The sequence below is a fragment of the Podarcis erhardii genome (assembly GCF_964252035.2).
Source record: "Podarcis erhardii genome assembly, chromosome: 6".
NCBI classification, from domain to species: domain Eukaryota; kingdom Metazoa; phylum Chordata; class Lepidosauria; order Squamata; family Lacertidae; genus Podarcis; species Podarcis erhardii.
In genome coordinates, this window is record NC_138510.1 from 64,002,723 (window position 1) to 64,030,195 (window position 27,473).

The following is a 27,473-nucleotide window of genomic DNA, read 5'->3' on the forward strand; positions in this document are numbered from 1 at the left end:
AGTCTACAAGTCCTTAAGACATTGTGAAAAAGATTAAGACATACTTGATGGTAAAAGGCATGAACTGCAGGAGTTATTGATAAATGCAGCAATAAACTTTGAAGGGCGTACTTAAAGAATGCACTTGGTAATGCGTGTATATATCTAAACAAACATACGCACGGACCATAGATACAGACACCAATTACATATACAAGGCTATACGCTGGTATAAAATCAAAATGTTAAAAGTAAGCTTGATTAGGACTCTACGCTGGTCTGCCTCACTAGTCGGAAAATGAAGTTCAGGCAACTTTGGTCTTGATTGTTCAACCTCACACCTGGAACTGTGAACACTCATTGCACTTTTAAGTAAAACCCAACCCAACCCAACCCTCTCTTTATAACCCCCAAAGCCAACATAATCCAATTCCCAACTATGCTCTTAGAACCATTCCATTGACAAGAAGTAACTTTATAAACCTTGCATCCCCATTTAGAATGCGATAAAGAAAAGAGACCTTTTTAGAAAACTTAAAAGTTCATTTTAACACAAAATGTAAATGAGTTGCTGTTTTATGCGGTTGATACCAGGTAACCTTCGGGTTACTTTTCTAAGGATCTGCTTGGTTGCAGGGGAGGGTCTTGAAGGCATTTTGCTGCTTAGCCTATAGGATAGTGCAGGTCTTTTTATCCTTGAAGGGGTTTTCCGAAGCAGGTATTCCCATTAGTAAAGGATCCTTCCTGGCATGCTCCTCACAGTAGCACATTAGATCTGCCGATGCCTTCGACACCTGAGGAATGTGTGAGAAGGGTAAATATGTAAATATGGAGCAGGTTGCCAACAACAGCCAACGAGCAAACGAGATTTCGAAGTGATATTTTTACGTTTTGTGTGGAAAAAAATTCCCGAGGCAGAAAAAAGTTCATGTTGATTGAGCCTTACATGGATTTAGAATAATACTGCATGCCTTTGTAAAATAATTAAAAGCAGCAGAAACCAGCAAATAAAACAAGATGTGAAAGAATAAATTGATGGTCAGATGTTTTGCATATTCCCCACTGTATTGCTGGAAATTATGTGCACTGACTGGGCGATAAGCAAAATCTCTTCCTCGTGTTCTAAATTGGTATACATTTCTTCTCAATATGTACATCAATTTTCACACAGTGACATTCTTTTTTAAGTACAATTCTCCACTAAATTCACACTGATGGCACACATACTGTACATATGTGAACACAATCCCAATATATATGAAGAGAAAGATATCGCTTCTCTCTGGGACAGCCTAGACTAAAGGAACGTGTTCTTAACAGTAGATGGTGATGCGATGATCCTGGTCCGACTGCACTGGCTACTAATTAAGTTTCCGGGCCCACTTCAAAGTGCTGGTTTTGACCTGTAAAGCCTTAAATGGCTCAGGACTGCAATACCTCAAGGATCGCCTCTTTCCATGTGAACCTACCTGGACCCTGAGATCATCTTCTGAGGCCCTCTTTTGTGTGCCCCCTCCTCAAGAGGTTCAGAGGGTGGCAAGACGAGAACGGGCCTTCTCTGCACTGGCTCCCCATCTGTGGAATGCTCTCCCCAGGGAAGTTCACCGAGTACCTTCATTATACACCTTTAGGTGCCAGGCAAAAACGTTCCTTTTTAACTTGGCCTTTGGTTGATCTTATTGACATCCAACACCCTTTTAGAAATGTGTTTTTTGTGGGTGAGGTGGGGCTATTGGGTTGTTGTTTTGATTTTTATTAGGTTTTTGTGGTTTTATATCTTGATTTTATTCTGTGAACCGCCCTGAGACCCCCGGGTGTAGGGCAGTATATAAATTCAATTATTGTTGTTAATAATAACAATAACAATAACAATAACAATAATAATAATAATGTGCTCTGGAAAAGCAGGGGAAAGGAGGATTGTTTGCTTTATAAAGCAGATTTAAATAAACTAAAAGGTATTGCTTTAAACAATGGTCACTGAGTATGAATAAGTTCTTCTTACCTTTATTCTTTCTATAGAAGCTTCTATTCTCAACTGCTGAACAGTTCTTCTGGCCTGAGCTATGTTGTTTGTTGTGCCGGATGTTTTGCTAGACATTTTCACTGAGCTCTTTCAAGCACTGTAAAGAAAAGCCAACTGGTTATTTTTCTACAAATCACCAATGGTTTCTGATTAACACTGGCGATGGTTGTTCAGAAAATCCATCTGTTCAAATGGTCTTTGATCTGTGGTTGCTACTAAGCTGGAAAGAAAAAATGATTTCACAGTACAGTAATAAAGCAGCAAAAACTATTGGGAATGTTGGGTTTATAAACATAAATTTTCAGTTTAATAGCTATTCCAGTTCATAAACACAGACATTTTCATTTTCAAATGTGTTACAAAGGGAAACTACCAAGGGAATTTGACTTCTGTTTAAGATCTACATGTTTCACTAACTTAAAAAATAAGAAGAGACAGCATGTCATCATTATCATCAATAGCAATAGTTCTACAACATGAATGTACAAAGTGTTTTATTCTTCAGTTGCTCCCCTGTGAAATTAGGGTTGTGATCCCCATGATCTCATCTGCCCACATCTGCTTGTGCCAGTATCAATTAAGAGGAATGGAACAATGTCATCTTTAAAAAAATAGTTTACAGTCGTACCTTGGTTGCCGAACGCCTTGGAACTCATATGTTTTGGCTCCTGAATGATCGAAAACCAGAAGTGAATGTTCCAGTTTTTGAACGATTTTTGGAAGCCGAAGGTCCAGCGTGGCTTCTGATTGGCTGCAGGAACTTCCTGCAGCCAATTAGAAGCCACACTTTGGTTTTGGAAGTCAAAAGGACTTCTGGAACGGATTCCGTTCAACTTCCAAGGTACGACCTTTCCTCCAAGGAGCTCCAAGTGGCATACACACTTCTCCCCTTCTCCATTTTCTCTCTCACAACAACACTGTGAAGTAGGTTAAGCTGAGAGACTGTGACTGGCCCAAGGTCACCCAGTGAGCGTTAAGGCTGAGTGGAGATTTGAACCCAGGTCTCCAAAGCTGTAGTCCAGCACTCCCCTCCCCACTTCTCATCAGGGAGCAGGGGATGTGCTATGTGGAGTGAGTTCCTGCATCTCTGCTTGCTCACGGGCACAATCCAGGTACCACAATTAATCAAGCTCTCCAAACAAATGGTAGCATTAAAGTCCCAGGTACATTTCTATATACAGTGAATTCCTCCCCTTTTCCTCCCCTTCACAATCCAAAGCAGAAATACTACTTCCTTTCCTTTTTAAGGTTTGGGGTGAATGTGGCAAATCATGCTAAGAGCTCTTTATTATCTTATCATTTGCTCCAATGCACAAGTTTGTTTCTACTTGTCTGTTCAATATTCAAGTTCTAATAGACCCATTTCCCCCCATTTAAATCCGTGTTCCTTCAGAAAATGACGGTGCTAAAACTGATTCAAAGTAATGCTCATTAGTGTTTATTCCAGGGATGGGAAAGCTGTGTGGCCCTCTAGATGTTGGACTCTTAATTTTTGTCAACCCCTGATAGGGTGGCCAATGGTCATGGGAGTTGTATTTCAAACATCACCTAGAGGTTCCACCACTAATTACTATCCCTAGGTTATTTTCTGGTCCCATGCTGCAAAGGACCTTTTCAGAACTCAAATATTTCAAAGGTATTTTTCAAAATACAATGTAATTTCTTCTAAATACATCTACAGAAGGTGTCTGTGTTGGAAATCTGCAGTGATGTGAGAATATAAGTGATTCAAAAGCAGAAGAAAGATACTATGGTGTTTTGTTTTGTTTTTTAAATCAAATCCCTTTTCTTTAGCCAATCCAAACAGTATTGTTCCTCACTTTTGGACTTGACTGCATAGCCGAGAACAAGAGTTCAAAGAAGCAACTGAGTCACAGGGTTTTAACAATCCTACGACTGGCTGCCTTCCAATGAATCGTCAAGACTTTGATCATCGTGTTTAGCCAAAGCCTGACCACAGTAGCACATGACAGCCTCTGCAATGGCATATGAGTGGCTAAAATGCAATTCCTGAACAGATTTCAAGGTTATATCTAAAATGGTGCCAAATACTAAAATGTTTACTGATAGTTACGTGCATAGATGCTCTGTTACAGCCAAACTCTATGAAGTAATAAAACAAGATTCTTGCATCTTGTGTAAGCAAACAGAAAAAAACACAGAAAAACAATAACAATACCAAGTCTGGCTCTGACTAGAAAAGATAAAAAATCCTAACTCCTAAAACCAAACTGCAGCACAAAGACATTATCAGTCTGAGATCAGGCTGGTACTTTCACCCTTTTGCAGTTTACAGTAAGGTGTAAATCACTTAAAGCTTTGAAAATATTTTTCCATCACTATATTCACAATAGTGCATTCTGTTACAGCTCCCCCTCCCCCAGTAATACTAACACTTTGTATGTTGTAAACCTACTGAATTACAGAGCTGCCTTCAAAAGCCATAGCCTTATTGAGATGTCCAACTCAGACAAGGGGGAGATTCTTAATGGGCATCCAAGATTAGTAATGGATTGGATGTGGGCTAACAAACTGAAGTTTTGTCCAAGCGGCAGAAGATCAGCTAATCCAGCAATAATGTTTTAGCCCTCTAAAAACCATGTTGACTTTTAATTAGACAGTAAACGGGTGGCGTTGTGGTCTAAACCACAGAGCCTAGTGCTTGCCGAGCAGAAGGTCGGCGGTTTGAATCCCCGTGATGCGGTGAGCTCCCGTTGCTCGGTCCCTGCTCCTGCCAACCTAGCAGTTCAAAAGCACGCCAAAGTGCAAGTAGATAAATAGGTACCGCTCTGGCGGGAAGGTAAACGGCGTTTCCGTGTGCTGCTCTGGTTCGCCAGAAGCGGCTTAGTCATGCTGGCCACATGACCCGGAAGCTGTACGCTGGCTCCCTCGGCCAATAAAGCGAGATGAGTGCCGCAACCCCAGAGTCGTCCGCAACTAGACCTAACGATCAGGGGTCCCATTACCTTTACTATCACCCAGCCCCTTTTTCTGTCTTGCTTGTTTTTAGTTGTTGTTTCGTTACTTATTAGATGCATTTACCCCTTTTGATCATTATGAGACACTGGCACTCTAATAGACACCTACACTGGCACAGCCAGTTTTTCTTGCGAACACATGCCAATTCTGTGCATATGACACCTATAGAAAAAGAGCAGGGGCTCCATAACAAAACATGTACACAAGTACACAGCCAGTATAATCCATGAGAAATAGTGTCCAGAAGGGAGGGAGGACTGTAATCCAAAGTCCTGCAGTAAGAACATGTATTAACGGGATCAGCTGCAGTGTAGGTGGCTATTAGAGTATCAGATCTCAGCAACGGCTTGTGCCAGACTGCACGAATGTGTCATCGTCCAAGCTTCCTGGCAGCAAGTTCAGTTCCTACCCCTTCCTAGCAAAGTAATCTCTCTGTGGGTTGGAGGTGAGAGGGAATGCAGCATAGGACATGCTGTTATTTATAAGGGAAAGGAGGGCCACTTTCAATTTGTTTTTTTGTTTTTGTTAGGAAATCTCATCTGATGAACTTGGTTCACTTTAGAAAGCCAGAGAAGAGAGCTCACTACTACAAACAAACACCCCAACCTTAATGGTGACATACACGAGGGTCACTAATTGTGCAGTGCAATAGCTTTTGCGTAGCTTGCATGCCAGACCAATGCCACAAGTTGTGATGGCAGCTCGCCACACCCGAAGTTTCAGCTCCGACTGAGTCACTGGCTGCCTCCATAATCCTGAACAGCAAAGGATAGGCATGTTAGGTTAAAGGTCTTCTGATAAAAACTCATTTCATAAAAAATGTGGGGAACTAGAACAAAAAGCCTTGTGGTACCATAAAGCCTATCACATTTATTTTGTTTGCTTTCTATGATTAGTTTTTTTATGGTGCCAGAAGATTCATTCGTTCTTTTTGCTAGAGCAGCCTAACATGACTACCCCTCTCGAAACGTGGAACCAGGACTGTATGCATACCAGATATTTAAAGCCCCTCTCCCCTGGGAACTGTAGTTTACCTCTCAAATAGCTATGGTTCCCAGCACTCTTAGCAAACTACACTTCCCAAGATTCTGTGGGGGGTCTTCCAGAGCATTCCAATTCATTTTTTCTCTCTGCCCAGTTTGCCTCTCTCCAAACAGACTTTCACCATTTCAAGCTATTCCTCATTTGGCTTGGGATGGGGGCTGGATTTTTTTTTTTTAAGTATTTGCTTGTAATTCCACAAAACATGGAGTTCTCTCAAATCTACCAATATATGCTGCTGCCATTTTGGCTACATAAAGCTCAGCATTTGGAGAATGAGATCATTGTTAGATTTGGGATCTAAGGGGTACTCTTGCCGCTGAAACTTACTATAAAACTGGAGGCATAGAAAATGGCTATACAATACATTTATTGCAAAAGTGTAGTCCTGTTCCGCAGAGGAGACCCAGAGCTGATTGGGATCCCATACAGAGCTAATGCTATTGCAGTGGTGCGAGTGATGGAGTGGAGGAAGGGGTGGTGTCAAACTATGCCAAGTACTGCAGCTCTACCATTTGACCTAATGAACTGCTTTTACCACTGGAATTTGGACAATTAATCAGAAATTGCTCATTTCCAGATATATGGATGATAAGGCTGCTCAGAGCAACCGTTTTGTTTTGTTTTTCCAAAAACAAAAACTTTAGTCACTGAAGAATGCATAGTACCATGTACATTTTGTGTGTGTAGAAAGGGTAAAACGTTAAAATCTTACTGACTCGCTTTAGAGGTTCTGCTAGCTATGCATGTAAAACACTTGAGTACTACAGAATCAGGAGTGCATGCAGTTCACAGACAAAAAAAACAACAACCCCTGTAACAAGATCACATTTCCTGTTGTGAAACTAAGTAAATAAAAGTCTGAATGCCGGCTGCCCCAGTGTGCGTAATTAGGACGGTCTTCAAAAGACTCCTTACCAGAATTTCGACTGCCCACTGCCAAAGTTCTCTTGCCACTGTCCCAAGGGCAGCACCTGAACCAGTAAGTTTATAATTCTACCAGTAACACAGTCAGTATAACTATACTACTCTCCGGCCAGTTGAGTCAGGGGGATGAACATTACCAGACAGTGACTTGTCACTATTAAAAACAACAACAACTTAGAAGGAGACATTGCTTTCACAGGGCAGAAAATCTGGCTGTGTGCCCATTCACGACTTCTCCAGTACTCTAAAACCACAGGGCATAATGCAGCCCAAGCTCATCACTTTAACATTCCAACGAATTCAATGGAAGAAACTGAAATGCATGCTATACTCTCTAGTTGGAATCTTAATTAAACAGATGTCTCCAATGCCCTGCTTCTAAGGAATTTTACAAAATTTAAGAGTGCAATCCCGGGCACATTCATGTAGGAACAAGTTCCACTGGACTTAAACAGGATGAATAAGAATCTATATAGGATTGCACTATAAAGCTAGTAAGGCTTAAAAGGGCACTGCTTCACTGTATTGTATCTAGCTTTTCAAATACGTACATATTAAACAATTTAAGATAGAATAGTCTAACACCCATACAAACCCCTACCTCTTTACACCTCTTCAATTTACGAAATATTAAACTCTAGTCAATGTGGCCAGAATGTTAAAAAGCACACCAAACTAAACATTATAAACATCCAAAGCCAGATACTTCCATTATAGTTTAATTATAGTTTTTTGTAACAAACACTTTATGGGATTATCACTATTACAAAATATATCTCCTAAGAATTTTTAAACACTAGCTGCCAACAATCTGGTCCACAACCTAAACAAAACAAAACAGTTCTGACTTATTTGTGAATATTTTTTCAAGCCAGTTTTTGAAGATCCAATTCAGTTTCCGAAGCCATTTTATTTTCCGTTAAGTCGTTTTATTTTTATGTGCACAAAAATATCCTTAACAACGCACCCCCATTTGTTCTGTCGCTGCTTCAATAAAATCTACACGGCTGGTGAAGACTCTTGACACTGATTGGCTGGTGGGGTGGCACGACTTGCTTAGAAAACTAAGTAAGTTTAAAATCCACTTCTGTGCAATGGACAGTTGTCTTTTTAGTTGGAATCTTGCTTTAACACAAACAGGCTGAGGACAGGAAAGAAGTTCCAGAATGCAGGGAAGCTAAGAGACAGAGAAGCCAAGGAAGTTGAAGGAAGTTTGGTACACTGTAGGCAAGTGACTGGCCAAGAGGGGGAACTTGAACCGCTAGGTATAGAATGAGGTTTAATATAAACAGCTGAGGAAACAGGAGGCAAAAGGTGGCTAATAAGAAATCTTTCAACACTTCTCACCTGGAACGGTCCACTGGGGGTGGGAAGAGAAGCTAAGAAGCAGGTGGCAGCTTGAAAAGCAGAAATATGAAGAATAATGACACCAGTTAGCTTTGTGGTTAGAGCTTGGTGCTGATAACGCCAAGGTCGTGGGTTCATCCCCATATAGGCCACGGGTGGGGACACGGGTGGCGCTGTGGTCTAAACCACTGAGCCTGTTGGGCTTGCTGATCAGAAGGTCGGCGGTTTGAATCCCCATTACGGGGTAAGCTCCTGCTACTCTGTCCCAGATCCTGCCAACTTAGCAGTTCAAAAGCACGCCAATGCAAGTAGATAAATAGGTATCGCTGCGGTGGGAAGGTAAACTGTGTTTTGGTGCGCTCTGGTTTCGGCTAAAAAGGCTACACCGTCACGCCAGAAGCAGTTTAGTCATGCTGGCCACATGCCCCGGAAAGCTGTCTGCGGACAAATGCCAGTTCCCTCGGCCTGAAAGCCCCAGAGTTGCCTTTGACTGGACTTAACCATCCAGGGGTCCTTTACCTTTTTACCCTACCTAGGCAACCTGAATACAGTGGTACCTCAGGTTAAGAACTTAATTCGTTCTGGAGGTCCGTTCTTAACCTGAAACTGTTCTTAACCTGAAGCACCACTTTAGCTAATGGGGCCTCCTGCTGCCGCCGGAGCACGATTTATGTTCTCATCCTAAAGCAAAGTTCTTAACCCGAGGTACTATTTCTGGGTTAGTGGAGTCTGTAACCTGAAGCGTATGTAACCTGAAGCGTATGTAACCTGAAGCGTATGTAACCCAAGGTACCACTGTATTCCTGCATTGCAGGGGACTGGATTAGATGATCCTTGGGGTCTCTTCCAACTGTATAATTCTATGGTGTGGGAAATGGGAGCTGAAGGGTGGGGCGGGAGAAGAGTCAAGGAGAAAGTAAGACTAGCTGTAACCCTAATGGCAGGAAGGAAGGAAGCAGGCTTGGCTATGTGGGCCATAGGGCACAAGTTGCTAGGTATAGAGTTTATATTCTAAACACAGAATTCTGTACCTGTGGCTTCTATTGCCATTACAAAGAGGTATGACTCATGAACCCCAAGAAAACAAAAGGAGTAAGTGGAGGATTAATCCAACCAACTCTTCAGCTACAGCCTTCTTCTACTACTATTTATAAATTATATACTTCCTAGGAGATTTTATAGAGTAGATACTCAAAGTACATATGACTTCACCTTTCAAAGGAAGGGGAAAGAAGCATGAGAGCAAAAGATATGACTCAATTACTGTGGAAATTAGATCAGTTTTCAGCAGGAAGAAATGCACGTGTACTTTCAGATACATATTTGGCTTTGAGCCAACTGCAATGTAATTACATTAGTCAGAACTCAAGAACAGGAATTCAATCTAACAACCCATACTATCTGCTACCTACCCACCAATTGAAATTATGAAATACAGTAATAAATTCTAGTCAGTCAACTTGCCCAGAAAGCTGTAACTGCCAAATAATGTATTTTAAACATCCAGTAGCAGATATTTTAATTATAGTTTAACGCAGTGCTTTCCCCCCCTTAAAAAACCAACGTTTAGGGGTACTCTCATTTTGACTCAAGAAAATCATCATTTTATAGTTGAAATCAGGAAAAATAAATACAGTAGATGGACAAAAGTACAGAGATTAACAAAATGTTTAGGGGTATGCGTACCCCAGCATACCCCCAGAAAAAAGCACTGGTTTAATGATATGTTTTTGTACCCAACATTAGTTAACTTCACTGTGCCCACTGGAAGTGTTTTGCTAATTTCACTATACAGTCCAACTGGAGGGAAACTGACCAGACAAGCTTTGTGGAAATGACAAACTAGAGGCTGATATTATGATTTTATAGCATAAAAGCTGAATAGTCATATGCATAGTCATAAACTAAACTATGCATAGTCATAAACTATTGCTCATTATAATTGTTCCTCCTCTTCTCTTAAAAATAATAATCAAAGAGCAAAAAAACAAGAGCTGGAAGCCTGGATTGTGAAACTCTAAACACTAAAACACCACCAAATTACTTGCTCTTCCCAGAAATTCAAAGCAATTCCAGATCATTTCAAACTCACTCACACATTAAAGCTTTTTCTTTTTCTTCTCATATACTGTGGTACCTTGGGATGCGAACGGGATCCGTTCCGGAGCCCCATTCGCACCCCAAACGGAACGTAAGACGTGACGGCGTGTCTGCGGGTTGCTGCTTCCGCGCATGCGGTCATTTTGAGCGCCTGCGCATGCGCAAGCGGCGAAACCCAGAAGTAACACGCTCCGTTACTTCCGGGTTGCCGCGGAGCACAACTTGAATGTGTTCAACCCGAAGCGCATTCAACTCGAGGTATGACTGTACTCTATCAACTAAGAAACCTTTAGAAAAAGGTTTTCTATACATGAAGAATTCAAGTTTCCATTCCATATTTTTCTTTATTTACCTGTCAGAACAGCTAATAAACATTACATACTAAACTGCACTGTGTTCAGCAAGACACATATGCAGGGATGTGTATTTGGTGTATTTTTCTCTTAAAAAGAATCATAAGCACTAATTTTAGAATACTGTTCTGCTTTTGTTTACAAACTATGTGAAATTTGCCCAAAGCCACAGTGCAAATGTTTAAAACACTCACAGTAGGTATAAATTTCAAAATTTAAAAGGTAAGCTCCAAATGAGGTGATTAAAGGTCAGCCTAGCTTATTTTACTGACTGTCTTAGACCATGAATGTACAAGCTACCTGCTGAGTGAAATGCAATTAACTCACAATGACAAAGCATGCAGGAGAATTGTGCCTGTGTCGCTTTGTGGGCAGCTTTGCTGTTCACTACAATTACAAACGTTTAGCTCATACAACTTTTCTAAAATCAAGTAACTAGAAACTGGGTTCTAACAAAAGACAAATATAGAAGACTACAGTTAGTTACCTTTAATTGCAAGCTTTCACTCTGGTCTGATTTGAAGCCAACTTGCAGTGATAACTTGGTAACAATGGAAAAACGAGATCCAGTATCTCTGCTGTAAGTGGCTCAATGGCACAAGGCATGAGAATGGGGTTCTGCTCCCAGTTCAGATTTGGTGCTGGATTCTCTTTCCCAGCCATAATTATTTCAGAGAGCAGGATGGTGCTACAGGAAGGTAAATCAGCTGTGATGCTCACTATCCAATGCATCCTCACTAACTTTTCCATTGAGAATTAACAGTGTCTCAAAATGCGAATAGCAACAATATTCTATAAATCTGAGAAACAATCCTGTGGCAGATTTCACAAAAACAGAAAAACTCCAACAGCACACTATGTTCAAAAACGTATCTGTCTTCTCTGGGTTTTTTCAAAGGCGAGCTGCTCTCTGCACACTCAGAGTGAACCTTGGTCCAGATTCCTGATCTAGCCTGAGTTGAATATTTTTAGGTTCAGTATATGCCAACTTCGTTGAACTCAGCAGATCTGAAAGTGCTTAACTCTGGCTGGATTATGACCCCTGTGTTTAAACTTTATGGAAAGATTATCAGCCAAGCCCCAACGAAAAATAAATAAAATCAAAACCTCTGGATGACATTGCTTTATGATTGCAGCATAAGCCTTTCCATATAAGGCAATTCACACGCTCCATTTCTGGTCTTGCATTACTCAGCATGATTTGGTCATTCTAGGCTTACTCATTGAGGCAATACTGAAGTGACGAAACCACAGACTGACAGAGCAGAAGTGATTCTTTCTCCAAAAAATAGGATCATGTACTCTTCAAAATGTTACTGTTCATGCTATTAATACTTACTCCTCCTTCTTACAGACCAATATTTCAGACTGCAAGAAGAGAACAAAGCAATTTAGTGTTCAGCATTTAAACACCATCTTTCAGTGTCTATTCACCTCACCACCACTATAAAAACTTAAAGCTCTCACTCATTTAAAGATCACTTGATTCTGTCTGAAAGCAAAAAGCTTAGAAGAAGCCAACAATCTGTGGATTCAGTGTCAGACTTGTATGAACCTGGTGCTGATTCTTTCAAAGCAGGGGTCTTAACACAACCCTCAGCCAGGAAAGAGGTGGCCCCACCAGTCAAAAGATGTCACAGCGCCCAGTGAGTATCCCTTGACCAAGTTTCTGGCAAGCAGACAGGAACCACCCAGTTAAAGAAGAGATTTAGTGACTCATTTTATTCCACAGGAAACCTCTGAAGTCAAGAATAAGTCCATGAACTCCCACTTTCCCCTTCTGTCTTATAATTCACAAGCCATCCTTCCTCCCCATCTGTGCACTAAATGAAACACCTAAAGAAAGGGAAGTTCAGAAAAGAGAGTATCCAGCTGCAAAGGAAGACAGGGTTCCCGAACTCATGCAGATGAGGAATCTTGGCAGGTGCAGTTAAACAAAAAACTGCAGTACTGTTCCACATAAAGCTACGTTTATTTATGAATTGCTTCCCATGAAGCATCACAAAGTGACTGAATGACACACACACATTGTTTACATATATAATCTAATGCAGGTAACAACTGGGATGACAACCTCCATTTTAAAAGCATGTTGAAAGGTCTTCAGTAGGTGCCAAAAAGACTGTAAAAAGATGGCAGGGGCCACCACATTAAGCCAAGAGGGGCAATGGTTGAGGGAGCACATGGTTAGGCGCATAGAGGAAAACACTTTGTCTATGCCATCAGGCTGCAGCAAATGAAACCAATCCCACAGTGTCACTTGCAAACCTTGTGGTAGGCACCTCTCTGGAGGCTGCAGTAAATTCTCTTGTACTAAAAGCATGCAGGTGCTTCTCTGGTCATCTCAACAGGAAAATGGCTGCAACTAGCTGTAAGCCCTACCTGATTCACAATCCCTTTGTCAATGTTGTCCAGTCATTTGGAATCACAAGAAATGATCCTTTTTGAAGAACATGCGCAAAAACAAAAAAGCTACAGGAAGGACTCCTAAGTGGAGATTGTGAGGAGATACATTACAGTCGTACCTTGGAAGCCGAATGGAATCCGTTCCGGAAGTCCGTTTGACTTCCAAAACGTTCAGAAACCAAGGCGTGGCTTCCGATTGGCTGCAGGAAGCCGCACTGGACGTTCAGGTTCCAAAAGAACGTTTGCAAACTGGAACTAACTTCTGGGTTTGCGGTATTCGGCAGCCAAAACGTTCCGAGTGCCAAGGCGCTCAGCTTCCAAGGTACGACTGTACTTGTGTGCATATGTTACATGTGTGTATACACACCCACACTTGCTACACTGAATTCAGAAGAATTAAATGCTGTTCAACACTTTATGTAACAAACACTTTTTTTTGGGGGGGGGGTGAGGGCTCAAACAAAATTCCACGTTTCTTGGAGATATAGTCAACTGATGCTCCCTGGTGTGCATCCTTTACCTTTTAGGGATGTTCATCTAGCCTTCATGTGTTTACTGGAGGAAACACTGAGAGAACACCATTGTAGCTGCGACAAGTCATGACTGTTGCATGAAGTGTGAAGCAGCCGTTATAAACTGGCAGATGCGTCTTGTTTACAGGACTTGTAATCTGCAAGCTACCTCTCAATTTCAAACAAAAATCTCTCTTCCACTTTTAAGTATTATTCAATAAAAGGGCCACATTCATTCTGTTATGAAACAATTAAAGGTTTGAATAGAACCTTTGGAGTTTATGAATATCTTTGTTTAATGCCTGCATTCATTTGCTGTAAACTTCCGTGAACCTTTCCTGCTTCATTAATACTCCCTGCACTACTTCCAAGTTTCTCTTTCCTGGCTCCAAATCGACCTTTGAGCAAAAGTTAATAGCCCAATAGCCAGGCTCAGCTCACATTCTTTTACAAATGAATTTGGACTACTGAACAGCTGTCACTAAGAGTGGAATGCAGAGGACTGAAGGAAACCATAAAGTATGGCTAACTATCTTTACTGGTAGATTAAAATATAACTTCTTCTACTTTAACATCAAATTCCAGACATATATTGGCTCAGTTCTGATGTTCTTCATTGGCCAGCTGCCAAACCATTTATTTTTGAAGTGTGTACCCCACTTTTCCTAAGAAAAAAATTCAAAGCAGCTTACAAAATAAATCATAAAAAGCAATTACATAAAAAACAAATTTAAAACTGCCAATCTAGCAATAAGAAGTCACAAAAAGGTGGATGTGGTAAAAAGTGGAAGACCTCTCAACTGTGACATGTGAACCGGCATTTGAAATCCCATCCGATGTGGGCTGCACACTTCTTTTCAGACCAACAGTTCCCCCAAACCAAGGTGTGGCAAAAAGGAGTCCTCGGCAGACTATCACACTCCCATCTCTCCTCATAAACCCAAATCCCCTCCTTTGAGGAGAACTAGTGTAGAGCTTTGCCTCAAGGAAATGTAGCTCTTTATGGGGCTTGGAGGCCTGAAGCACAGAAGTCCCAGCGCTCTCATGGCACCAATACCTTTGGCTACTGGGGTGGAGGAAGCGTGGCATTGTAACTACTTATAAAGAATACACCTAAGTATAAGGCTACAATGCTCAGCGATATTCTCATAATGCTAAATGATTTTTCAAAAACAAAGTGAGTGAACAGGGTGCCAGCCAATGTGAGTCATACTCAAGAGTAAACTTGTCCATTTATTTAAATGGTCTCTGAGTGTGACTAACACAGTGGCTGTCACCGTACTGTCTAATAGTAGTTGTTTGCTATTTTCTCAACTAAATGCTGGCATTTCAAACCATCTGCGTATCCACTTATTGTACCTAAATTCATGCACCCCAAGGATACACGCAATATTTAAAAAAGAACTTAAGAGCTCTACTTTAACAAAACCTTTCACTAATAAGTTTATTATGCTAGTTACTGTATATTCTCCATGTTTAATTGCCAGCTACAGAGTCTTACTAATGACTAATTTGTTTACCCTTAGAGAGTTGCAGTCTATTGTTTGCAAGGACTATATACTTCATTGCTCATAGAAGACTGAGCTCGTGATCTATGACTAACCAGAGCTCAAGCCAAATTAAAATGTAACTGGACCCTACAATTAAGAATACCAATATTGTGCCCATGCCCATTTTGTCCTAGACAATCCCAAAACTAATTTGTGTTCCCAAAGGGCAACTGCCACCATAACAGTTTAGCTTCCGATTCCATGGATCCCTGAATCCATTACACAATCCATTATCATAGATCTCTGAAGCATTTGTACGTTTCTTGAAACAATTTCCAGTGAAGCTCTGAGCTTCAAAAGGCTATCTGGACCAAACTCTGGTATTCTGGCAGTATTTGATGTTAGACCTACTCAGAGTAGACCCACTGAAGTTAATAATCACAACTAACTTACGTTCATTTATTTCAGTGACTCTACTCTGAGTGGGACTTAGCAGAGTTGCTGGACCCCAAGAGGAAAAAGGCAGCCTGAAGTCTATAAAAATCATGTTTCAAGAGAGGAAAAATTCTGCTAGATGTATTATCCCTGTCTTCCCTTATTTCACTCCTGCCTGTGTTTTTTTTTTAATGAAAAGCTTACTGAATATGAAATACTAACCATCTTGCCATGCCCATGATCTCTCTCTCTCTCTGCACCTCACCCCCTTTTCATTGAAATCAACTTTTAACTACAGTGGTATGTTGGTTTTCGAATGTCTCACAAGTTGAACGTTTTCGAATGCCAAAAACTCGGAAGTAACTGCTTCGGTTTTTGAATGCTTTTCAGAAGTCGAACGTGCCACGCAGCTTCCGTATTGAGTTTTCCGGAAGTAAATGCTTCGATTTTCGAACGTTTCAGAAGTTGAAAGGTCTTCCGGAATGGATTATGTTTGAAAACCGAGGTACCACTGTATTTCCCTTTAACCAGAAGGACAAGACATACCATATTTTTCGCTCTATAGGACGTACCTTTTCCCCTCCAAAAATGAAGGGGAAATGTGTGTGCATCCTATGGAGCGAATGCAGGCTTTCGCTGAAGCCTGGAGAGCGAGAGGGGTTGGTGCGCACCGACCCCTCTCGCTCTCCAGGCTTCAGGCAGCTATCTGCAAGCCTTCGGAGTGCGGCGGGAATTCCCCCTGGGCTCCGAAGACTTGCGGATAGCAGCCTGCAGCCCGGGGAGCGCAGCGCCAACTCCCACTGCGCTCCCTGGGCTTCAGGCAGCTATCCGCAAGCCTTTGGCTTCTTTGCTCTTTGGGGCGGGGGAGGGGAATAATTCCCCCCCCCTTATTCCCCCCCTAAAAACTAGGTGCACCCTATGGTCCGGTGCGCCCTATGGAGAGAAAAATACGGTACTCCAATAACTGATCACAAACTAGTCTAGGTCTCCAATTCACAGTGAAGCAACCTTTTCCAGATACTGTATAAAGTAAGAATGGGAAAAGATCATTTCCCCTGTACAATTAAAGACAGCTTATTCACAAACTGGCATACAGGGTAAGTTTAAAGTGCGTTTTTTAAAAGGGGGGGGGAGGGAAAGGCAAGCCACACAAGCTTTCTAGTCTAAACTAAACTCTTGTTCTCTCATTTTCCCCCCCATAAATGTTCTGCAGGCAAACTAATTCCTTCAGTGGCATTTTGTGGCCTTTCAGTTATGAATGCAGACACCTCTGCAGTGCTATTACTAAACTCCTGGATCGGGTAAACAGTTCTGCTTACAATAACAGAAAGGAATGGAATCTAGTTCAGTCTGCTTTAGCAGTTGTTGTTATTACCATATTTTCATTCTTAAGGTGTTCCGAGACATTAAGGTAAAGGTAAAAGGTAAGGAGATTCTGAGTTTAGTTACTTTCCAAAAACTCTATTTAAGGAGCGGGTTTGATGTGTACATTTGCCTTCTCTTAGAAATAGTAAAAATTCTACTCCTTTCTAAGTATTTGTGAAAGCCGTTCTGGTAATGTCCTCTTTTGAAGGTCCTTCTGACAATCTTTACATGAAACTTTTTTTTACATGTTACAAGTTTCGTTCATTGCTATTTGCATAGTGCTTTCGCAACCATTTCCTGTTCATACTCCCTAGTCTTGTCATCCACAAACCATGATTTAGTGTTAGGTGGAAAGTTCAAGTTTCAAAATTTTTATTCTACACAATGTTGGTTAATAGAAGAAAATGTGTCACGCGTCACGGGATGTCATCTCCTCATCAAAAATGCATTTTGCAAAATCCCAGGATTTTTAAAGTTTGCTGCTTGTCTCACTGCTTGCAATGAACAAATGCCCTTTAGTGACGAAACTGTAATACTGCACCAGACTATGGCAGATTGTATATGTAGTTTTCTCTGGTCTGGCTCCCTTCTAAGTGTTGCTATCACTACAGAGGGAAGCCGAGGGGCTTTATCAGATAATAGGAGACTGGCTGCTCCTTCTATTATTAGTTGCAAAGCTACATTAACAGGCAGATTTTATATGAGCTGGTTAAAACTGAATTTTGGAATACCAAAAATGGCATGCAGAGAGACTAGGATTAAGGAGCTCAGGCCACAGGACAAAGACAGGCACTCCAGGAAAATTCTCTGCGGAGTATAATCTTCTCATTCCCTGGACATTTGGCCAGTTGACCAGCAGCCTCTCTCCCTTATGTAAAAACTTCTAGAAAACTGTGTCCAATGAGCAGCTAGGCCAGGGGTAGGCAATGAGCAGCCTAGGCCCAGGGGACAAATGCAGCCCAATCGACTTCTCAATCCGGCCCGCAGACGGTCCGGGAATCAGCGTGTTTTTACACGAGTAGAATGTGTACTTGTATTTAAAATGCATCTCTGGGTTTTTTGTGGAGCATAGGAATTCGTTCACTTTCCCCCCCCCCCCCCAAAAAAATAGTCCGGCCCCCTACAAGGTCTGAGGGATGGTGGACTGGCCCACGGCTGAAAAAGGTTGCTGACCCCTGAGCTAGACTATACCACCCTGAATCAAAAGGTTCAAGCCCCAACCCTGTTAGGCTCCATATAACATTTTGCCATTTTAAACTTAAATGAGACTCATGTCTCATCAAATAATTATTAGATAAAACTGATGTGGCACAATACTGAAAGGCCAGCGACACAAATTAAACTCCCATGTGTTGATTTCAGAAATGCCTGTAAATTGTGGAACTTGACAAACTTGTTATAAGTCTATCTTGTTTATTCCATTGAAATCCCCTAAGGGAAGTACTAGTCAAAGGAAGAATACTGGGGAAATGCCTGCCCTGAGAAAAAGCTGGTTCTCTGCACTTGAAGGGTAAGAGCATAAGAACATAAGAGCACTGCTGGATCAGACCAAAGGCCCATACTATCCAGCATCCTGTTCTCACAGTGGCCAACTAGATGCCCATAAACCCACAAGCAGAACCTGAGTCTAACCCTCTTCAGTTGTGATTCCCAGCCACTGGTACTCAGAGGCATATACTGTTGGTATAACATATCCATCATGGCTAGGAGCCATTGACGGCCTTAATCTACCTGAATTTGTCCAATTCTCTTTTAGGTTGGATTTTAAAAATTCTCAAATCTTTTACATGGACAGGGAGTATGAATCAGCATCAAGCATTCTGTAGTTCCCCAATGGACATACAGGCTAGAAAGCAAACCATCCGATGCAATTGCACCTGACCTTTCCGTAACAAGGAATGATACTTATTATACATATGAGTCAAAGGTAATTACACTAATAAGCTTTCGAAAGCTCACCCTTCTTTTTTCTTGGTGGGGATCATTCAATTATTCAAGATGTCAAGAAATACTGTGAAACATTTTGTCTTATTCCCAGAACAACGGGCACAAAGTCCAGAGTTTTTTAGTTTGGTTATTTGTACAAACACTCTTGACTTTAACATGATAAACTATAATGGCCAAGCAGAAAAACTCTGGGTTGTGCATTCTGCAAAAAAAACAACAACCCATACACTCCTAGAACAAGGTGTGCTGGTACACTTAAAGGTATAATTTGTGTCTCCTATGTTTTGAAATAAATATTGCACCTAACATCTCTGGAGCTATGTGTAGTTATATTCTATACTAGTTCTCAAACCTTTGTGGGTAGATTATAAAAGAGAAAGCTTTGTTTACAGCAGTTGTAGCCAAAGAATATCAGACAAGTTATTTTTAAAACTATCAAATTTCTAGCTGTACACTGAAAAATTCCAAAATCATGAAAAGTGCCCAGATTTAATGAAATAATCGGGGTGTAGAAAAAGCAATTAATGTATACAAGAAAGGTTGAAAACTAAAATACTGTCATACCTCGGGTTAAATACTTAATTCGTTCCGGAGGTCCGTTCTTAACCTGAAACTGTTCTTAACCTGAAGCACCACTTTAGCTAATGGGGCCTCCTGCTGCTGCCGTGCCTCCATCACACGATTTCTGCTCTTATCCTGAAGCAAAGTTCTTAACCTGAAGCACTATTTCTGGGTTAGCAGAGTCTGTAACTTGAAGCGTATGTAACCTGAAGTGTATGTAACCCAAGGTACCACTGTACATAATATAACAAAAATCTGAGTCAGACTCAAAAAAACCTCTTCTAAAGGCTATCTTATGATTTTCAAACTTTTGGGACTGGCAGCCCCGAGATTATTCTATGCCAGCTCCACAAATCTTTCATGAACTATAATCATCTTCATCAGAATAAAAACAATAAGCACTGATTTCAGACAAATGATCACATTTCAGATGAAATGTTAAACAGGATGGATTATCAAGTAATATTTTATATGAATAAACATTCCCCCCCCCCTCTCTCTCTCTCTCTCTCTCTCTCTCACACACACACACACACACACACACACACATATATATATATATATATATATATATATATATATATATATATATATATATATATATTTTGCAGGAAAGGTTTTTAATCAGAATATTATAATTCCTGTTCAGGAGTCTTAGTGGCAAAATCTATGTACTCTACTATTCTGACGTATGATTATGCAGCTATCTTCCTCTGCATTTGGACGCTGGTTGCAGAACTGTTTAATGGTGGATTTAGTATCAGCAGAGGACTGACCTCTAGTGGACAAATGGAAGAGCCAACTCAGCAGAGTTGACAATGAACAGAAAGCTACCGGTAATTCCATTTTACATTAAACTAGAACAGATGAGAATAAAACAGAGCTGAAATTGTGTGGTGGAAAAGTCAAACACATTTTAAAATCAGTATTTATCTACTGCACAGCTCAGCTAATAAATTATTTGATGGATAAACATAATGTAAATTATTGAAGGGAGAGGGGAACCCCCCCAGGCTTAATTCAGAAGTCACAGAGCAGATTCCACAGGTATGAAATTTACGGCATGTAATGCCCTAAGAGAGAATTTAATGAAAATGATTTATAGGTGGTACATGACACCAGTCAAGCTTGCAAAAATTTACCATTTGCCCGATAATAAATGTTGGAAATGTAATGAGATTGAAGGTACATTCTTTCCCCTTTGGTGGACATGCCCAAGGATTAAGACATTCTGGGAGATGATTTATAATGAAATGAAAAAGGTATTCAAATATATCTTCCTGAAGAAACCAGAGGCCTTTCTCCTGGGCATGGTCGGCCAATTGGTGCCAAAGAAGGACAGAACTTTCTTTATGTATGCAACAACAGCAGCAAGAATACTCATCGTGAAGTATTGGAAGACACAAGATTTACCCACCCGGGAAGAATGGCAGATGAAGTTGATGGACTATATGGAACTGGCGGAAATAACTGGCAGAATCCGAGACCAGGGAGAAGAGTCGGTGGAAGAAGACTGGAAAAAGTTTAAAGATTATTTACAGAAATATTGTAAAATTAATGAATGTTAGAAAAATGATGGAATGAAGTTATATGGCTTTAGCAGAAATGTTATAAGGAATTAGGTACAGACAAATTGTAAATGTATTAAAGGGAAAAATAAGGTTAGAATATGTTAAGATAAATTACAGGACAGAAAACAGAGGAAGATGGAAAGGAATTGCTGAAACAGCTAATTGAAGTGGAATACAAAAAGGGAGGTGTGAGGAGGTCGCTGAAACAAGTGAATGAAAGTTATGATATTGAAATTATTGGATGTGTTTTTAATTGTTTTTGTTTTGTTTGGTTGATTCAATGTTTTAGGGTTTGGGTTGTGTGGTGTTTTTGTTTTGTTTTTGTATTGTATGGTATTGTCATGTTTAATGCTTTTTCTTTTCTTTTGTAATCTTTAAACAGCTAATAAATATTATTTTAAAAAAACAAACAAACAGAAGTCACAGAGCAGATTGCCAGCAGAACAGGGGACAAGCAGAGAAGCTCAAGGAACTGCTCTGTGGTCTTTCACTGACACACAGTGAGAGGGTCTAGCTATGTCTGAAGGTCCAATGACAGAAGTTGCAGGGGTGATGTCCCTGGGGCTCAACACCACCTCCTGAGCTTGGCCTGGTGGAGATAGTAACCCCTGATACCCTGGAGCTCTTGCTACCAAGAGTGTAACTCGCTGCAATGCCTGCTTCCCAACACACACAGAATGAAAATATTAGAGACTGCCCTTTTAAAAAGCTTTCCACCCCTCAGGAAGGAGATTGACTGTAGGCTACATAGTGAACATAACAGACCGAGTATGTAAGTGCTTGTCTGGAACTAGAAACCCATCAGAACAAGTTGTTTGGTCTCTAAGAATTGTCCAAGGTTCTGGAGGATGTCTGACCACTCAGCTTTGGTGTGATACGCAGCCTCCACAAAGGTACTCAATACTTATTGCCATCAGCTGAAGACCAGTTGCTAGTTCTACTTTCTCCCAACCACCCGATGGGATCAATCTTGTCAGGAGTAGGCACTATCTGAATTAAATATTATTGTCCTCTCTGCAGTTGAAAAGTGAAAACTGAGCAACAAAACATTTTCTTTGTCTTTCGAAACAGGTGAAAAGTTATATAAACTTTAGTTGAGGGGTGAGAGTATGGGCACATATTCCATATGCATCTACACAGTCCTATTTGTAGTACTGTGCAAAGTAAAGGTAAAGGAACCCCTGACTGTTAGGTCCAGTCGTGGACGACTCTGGGGTTGCGGCGCTCATCTCGCTTTACTGGCTGAGGGAGCCGGCGTACAGCTTCCGGGTCATGTGGCCAGCATGACTAAGCTGCTTCTGGCGAACCAGAGCAGTGCACGGAAACGCCGTTTACCTTCCCACCGGAGCAGTACGTATTTATCTACTTGCACTTTGACATGCTTTCAAACTGCTAGGTTGGCAGAAGCAGGGACCAAGCAACAGGAGCTCACCCCGTTGCAGGGATTCGAACCGCTGACCTTCTGCTCGACAAGCCCTAAGCTAGTATGGTATTAGTTAAAGGCAAATTTAGATTTCATCGCAGAATTGCACTTAATATTTCTGTGGAAGATTTGCTTGTTAAACCTCCAGGTGGCACTATAAACCTCATCTCTGAATTTTTAAAAAATGTTAATTATCTATAAAGATACAAGGAACATCTGGATTCAATAATAAGGTTTCTGCTGTGGTATAATATTTACCTTCTAGTGTGAATGACAGGAACAGTCTGGCTATTAAAGCACCAACTGGGAATCAGGTGATTACCTTCCAATTCTTGCTCTGCGACAAATCTTGCACTTGGCCTTTGGAAAAATCTGGAAAATAGATATGAAGTGGAATGATGAGAAAAGAAGACAGTAGCATCTGGAAAGGAGAGAGTGTGTTTTCCTACTGCAACGGTATAAAATTACTTTTTAGGATGTACAAATTTACCAGTATTATTAGCACTAAACATGACCTGATGAAAAGACCTGGTGCTTTAAAAAACGGGGGTTTATGAACTGCCATCCTAACACAAAGTTAAACAAAGCAAAGGATGGGATTCAGCTAACCAGTTCTGTCAACAGAAGCCCTGTGCAAGGATTTCTGCATGCACAATGGGGCTTTCCCCCCCTTCCCTCCAAAATTGACTCTGGAAGGGTTGGGACATTACCCATAACATTACACAGGGGAAGGGGGCATTGCTGCATCTAGCAAGCTATAATGCTTGCGCAGGCAGAACGAATGGAAGAGTGTGACACTGAATTCTGCCAAATATCAGAAAAGCAGCCTTAGTTAACTCCAAATGAACAGAATGTTTAAGAAATATATAGGCAAAAAGAAAGTGTCTGCAGCAGAATAATGAAGATGTGTTCCATTCATTAGTTTTATACATGATCTCTGTAACCCACACCCGGTTTCAAAATATCCCAAATCCCATGTCTCTTCTCCTGACCCCCAAATTTTTATCTTCCTAGAAATAACTGCAGTCTTAACTCTTTTCTCTTTCTGCTACAAGAAATCCTCACAGCTTCAGCATGTCAGCACACCCAGTGACTAGGCAGCACTTTTGTACCAGGAGCCAAGAGTTCTGGTTCACACACTACGATAAGCCAAATGATGATTTAGTGAGAACCTGCAGGCTCCTGGGAAGGAGAATGTGGCTGTTTTGCACCTCCCTGGTTACCGTAGTTTGCTGCTCTGCTTTACTGAGATAAGCCAGGAACTGACTTAGCATATTGTCAAAATCCAGGGCTCAAGATTTAACTTTCTCTGAACTAACCATAAGCAGTAACCAAGGTCCACAATTTTGCAAGCCACACTCACCATGGGAAGAAGTCACATGGTCTCTGGCAAGTATGATGAGCCCCAGACTCCCTTCTAATTTTGGACCTGAGTGGATGATCCCAGATTTCTACCCACCCACAAGATTCAGAGGAAACACTGGATTTAGTTTACTCTCAAGAGCACCTGGCAAAGCCAAAGCCCCACTTCCATAGTTTAGAGCAGGTCTCGTTAATTAATGGATACTGTTTTGACCAAGACAGATAAAGTATACAAGAAAAAGTATTCAAAAATCATAAAGGTAGTCATGGGAATGAGAAAGCAGAAACAATGAAGTTTGGAAAATGTGAGATTTTTCTTCCTGATGTTTAATATGTCCCAGGATGTATGTTTAACTTAAGATAAACTGAAAGCCCAGCACATAGGTAAAAGATAAAGGTACCCTGCCTGTACGGGCCAGTCGTGTCTGACTCTAGGGTTGTGCGCCCATCTCACTTAAGAGGCCGGGGGCCAGCGCTGTCCGTAGACACTTCCGGGTCATGTGGCCAGCGTGACAAGCTGCATCTGGCAAGCCAGCACAGCACACGGAAACGCCGTTTACCTTCCCGCTAGTAAGCGGTCCCTATTTATCTACTTGCACCCGGGGGTGCTTTCGAGCTGCTAGGTTGGCAGGAGCTGGGACTGAGCAACGGGAGCGCACCCCGCCGTGGGGATTCGAACCGCCGACCTGACGATCAGCAAGTCCTAGGCACTGAGGTTTTACCCACATACTGTAGGCTAAAACATGGCACTCAGGATCAAGCTAGACGCCAAACCCATGCAGTTTTCTTGCTGAATGGGAGGCCACTCTTACAAACAGGTGCCGAACACAATTCCCATGTCAAATGCAGCATCCAGGGCTCTGGCAAATAATCAGTGACAAACAATCAGGGTTGACAAGAGCTGTAGTTCAACATCTGGAGGGCACCATGCCCTCTGTCATAAACTGCCTATGAATCTTAATATACAAGCAGTATACACCACCAATGTAAGAATGAAATTCTCAATAATCTTTGAAGTCCAGGTTTTGATTAATCTGATTTCTCAGGTTATCTTCCATCTTGTTTTCTTCTCAATTCTACTTAAATTCCTTTAATGTAAGCTTTGGAATTTTGCATTCAGAATTTATATTTTTAAATAAAAACATGGAGAAGGAGGGCCCATTGCTCAGTGATGGAGTGAGTGCCTCATATGCAAAATCTCCCAGGGCACAGCAGCTAAAATGATCTAAGGCAGCAGAACTGGGAAAGACTCCCGTCTGGTACTCTGGGGAGTCTTCACCAGTCAGAGATTCAGGCTAGATCAGGGGTAGGCAACCTAAGGCCCAGGGGCCAGATGCGGCCCAATCGCCTTCTCAATCCAGCCCGCAGACAGTACGGGAATCAGCGTGTTTTTACATGAGTAGAATGTGTCCTTTTATTTCAACTGCATCTCTGGGTTATTTGTGGGGCAGAGGAATTCGTTCATTTCCCCCCCAAAAATATAGCCCGGCCCACCACATGGTCTGAGGGATGGTGGACTGGCCTACAGCTGAAAAAGGTTGCCGACCCCTGGGCTAGATGGACCAGTGGTCTGACTCAGTAGGAGGCAGTTTCATACATCCCACCCCCCGAAGATTAATAATAATAGTAATAGTAGTAGTAGTAGTAGTAGTAGTAATAGTAATAATAATTTATTATTTATACCCTGCCCATCTGGCTGAGTTTCCCCAGCCACTGGGCGGCTTCCAATCGAGTGTTAAAAACAATACAGCCTCAGTATCATTTAAATATACATCTAATACCCAAACACTAGATGCATTGGCTGAATCTCCCACTGTCCAGTTATTTAATGAAAGCATATTATATCCTGTCACTCAGTTTCACAATGTGCAGGGTGTCTTACAATTAAAACAATAAGGGATATTTAAAAAAAAACTAAAAACAGCAGACTGGGAGCAAGAAAATACAGCAACATTAAAATAGATCTTAAAAATTGTAATTGTTATAAGTGGTAGATGAGCTAACAGTCCCACAACTCGGATTAAACTGGTAATTTCTCCTTTACTTGGAGCAAATACTGCCAAACCAGAGGAGACTTCTTGATTTACTTCGCCCTACTGCAAGTGCAGCCATTTTTATGAATGGAACTCCTACTGTGGGGAATATTCCCAGAATAAGTTACTAGTCACCAGTACTGGCATAAAACAAATTATTTTGTGGATCAAAGGCTTTTTGGCACTTTAAATTGAACTTAATTCTATCCGACTTTTGAGGATGCTTCGATCATTAATCTCCAAAATCTAGTTGGACAATCTCTTCTCTCTCTCTCTGGCTGAGTAAGATTGTCTTCCATGTACACAGTATTAGTGGTGTGTCCATAAATGACAGTGGAGGCCAATTCTGGATCCACACATCCTTCCACAGTGGGGAACGTAGGTTTCTGGGTGGGAGTTGATCACGGCGAGAATCTGCCAAATGTGCCTTCCTCTTAGCTCGTTTCTCCCTTTCATCCTGAATTCGTGCTTCTTCAAAATCCACAATGCCTTTTGTAGAGGCTATTCTCCAACTGGAGCACTTGCAGGCCAGTGTTTCCTATTATCGGTGCTTATATTGCATTTTTTTTAGATTTGCCTGGAGAGTGTCTTTAAACCTCTTTTATTGTCCTCCAGTATTTGGTTTTCCTTTCTTAAGTTGGGAATAGAGTAGTTGTTTTGAAAGACAATAATCAGGCATCGAAACAGCATGACCAGTCCAAGGACATTGGTGTTGAAGAATCATTACAATACAATTATTGAGACTAGCCAAAGTGTCCACAAGAGTGGCAAGCTTTAGAGTTCTCTAGAACTCTTAATCAAGCAAGACACAGCAACAAAACAGGGGGCAAGGGAAATGAGGATAATTTTTTTAAGTACAAAAAATTAGGTTGATGTTGTAGCCATGAGGTCAGGTTGACTTCATGATGGAGACTGCAGGCTGAGTCCCTTCCTGTTACCAGGTTACAGGTATCAGGTTACACACCAAGGATGAACACCATACAAACGATGCTGATTACTGGGATGCTGTTAGGGCAAATTATATTTTAACTACTCATTTTAAGTACATTGTGATATTTCAAACTTAAATGAAACACACTAGTTCCTGATCTACACAGACAACAGAAATAAAGAGAAACATGAGAGTCTTTCATTTACCAAAGTAAGGGATTAATTTTGGGTGGTGCACTTGACAACCATCCAAAGTTCATATTAAAATTATTTTAATATGAAAATTAAAATTAGTACCTAGAACACCATCCAAAGGTAATCCCTGATTTTGCTAAATTAAAAACTGCCAAGTTTCTCTTTACTTCTGCTCTGTGCCTATGCCAGTAACCTCTGCATTTTGCTTAAGACAGTGATGGCTAAATCTTTTACAGGCCTAGGGCCAACAATGTGGGGCCAACTCTTAAGGACCAACATGACTACCTTTGCGTATTATTGCTCATTAAAGTGTTTTAAAGTTCTAGAGCCTTTGGGCCTGGGCAGACTGACAGCATCCATTTAAAAATGTCAAAGGGCAAGAAAACATGTATTGTTGTTAACCTTAGATGCTCTTATAATGCATTAAAAATAATTCTCATGAAGTCACATTGAAGGAATAGAGGTAGAAGGAAAGTATACAAGCTTTAAAA

At 41.1% G+C, this 27,473-nt stretch overlaps 1 protein-coding gene across 2 annotated transcripts in view; it reads right to left on the reverse strand.

Moving 5' to 3' along the window:
- Window positions 1-438: 438 nt before the first annotated feature.
- Window positions 439-27,473, reverse strand: part of GNG12 (G protein subunit gamma 12) — a 37,107-nt gene continuing 10,072 nt past the window's right edge. Inside the window, exons 2-4 of one of the 2 annotated variants that reach the window (XM_081867283.1) lie at window positions 22,721-22,834; window positions 1,985-2,102; window positions 439-773 (exon numbers count right to left, since the gene is read on the reverse strand). In XM_081867283.1, coding sequence (XP_081723409.1) covers window positions 648-773; window positions 1,985-2,080 — 222 coding nt within the window. In that variant the 5' untranslated portion in view covers window positions 2,081-2,102; window positions 22,721-22,834 and the 3' untranslated portion in view covers window positions 439-647. The remainder of the gene's footprint in view (window positions 774-1,984; window positions 2,103-22,720; window positions 22,835-27,473) is intronic. The other variant, XM_081867284.1, reaches the window with a different exon arrangement.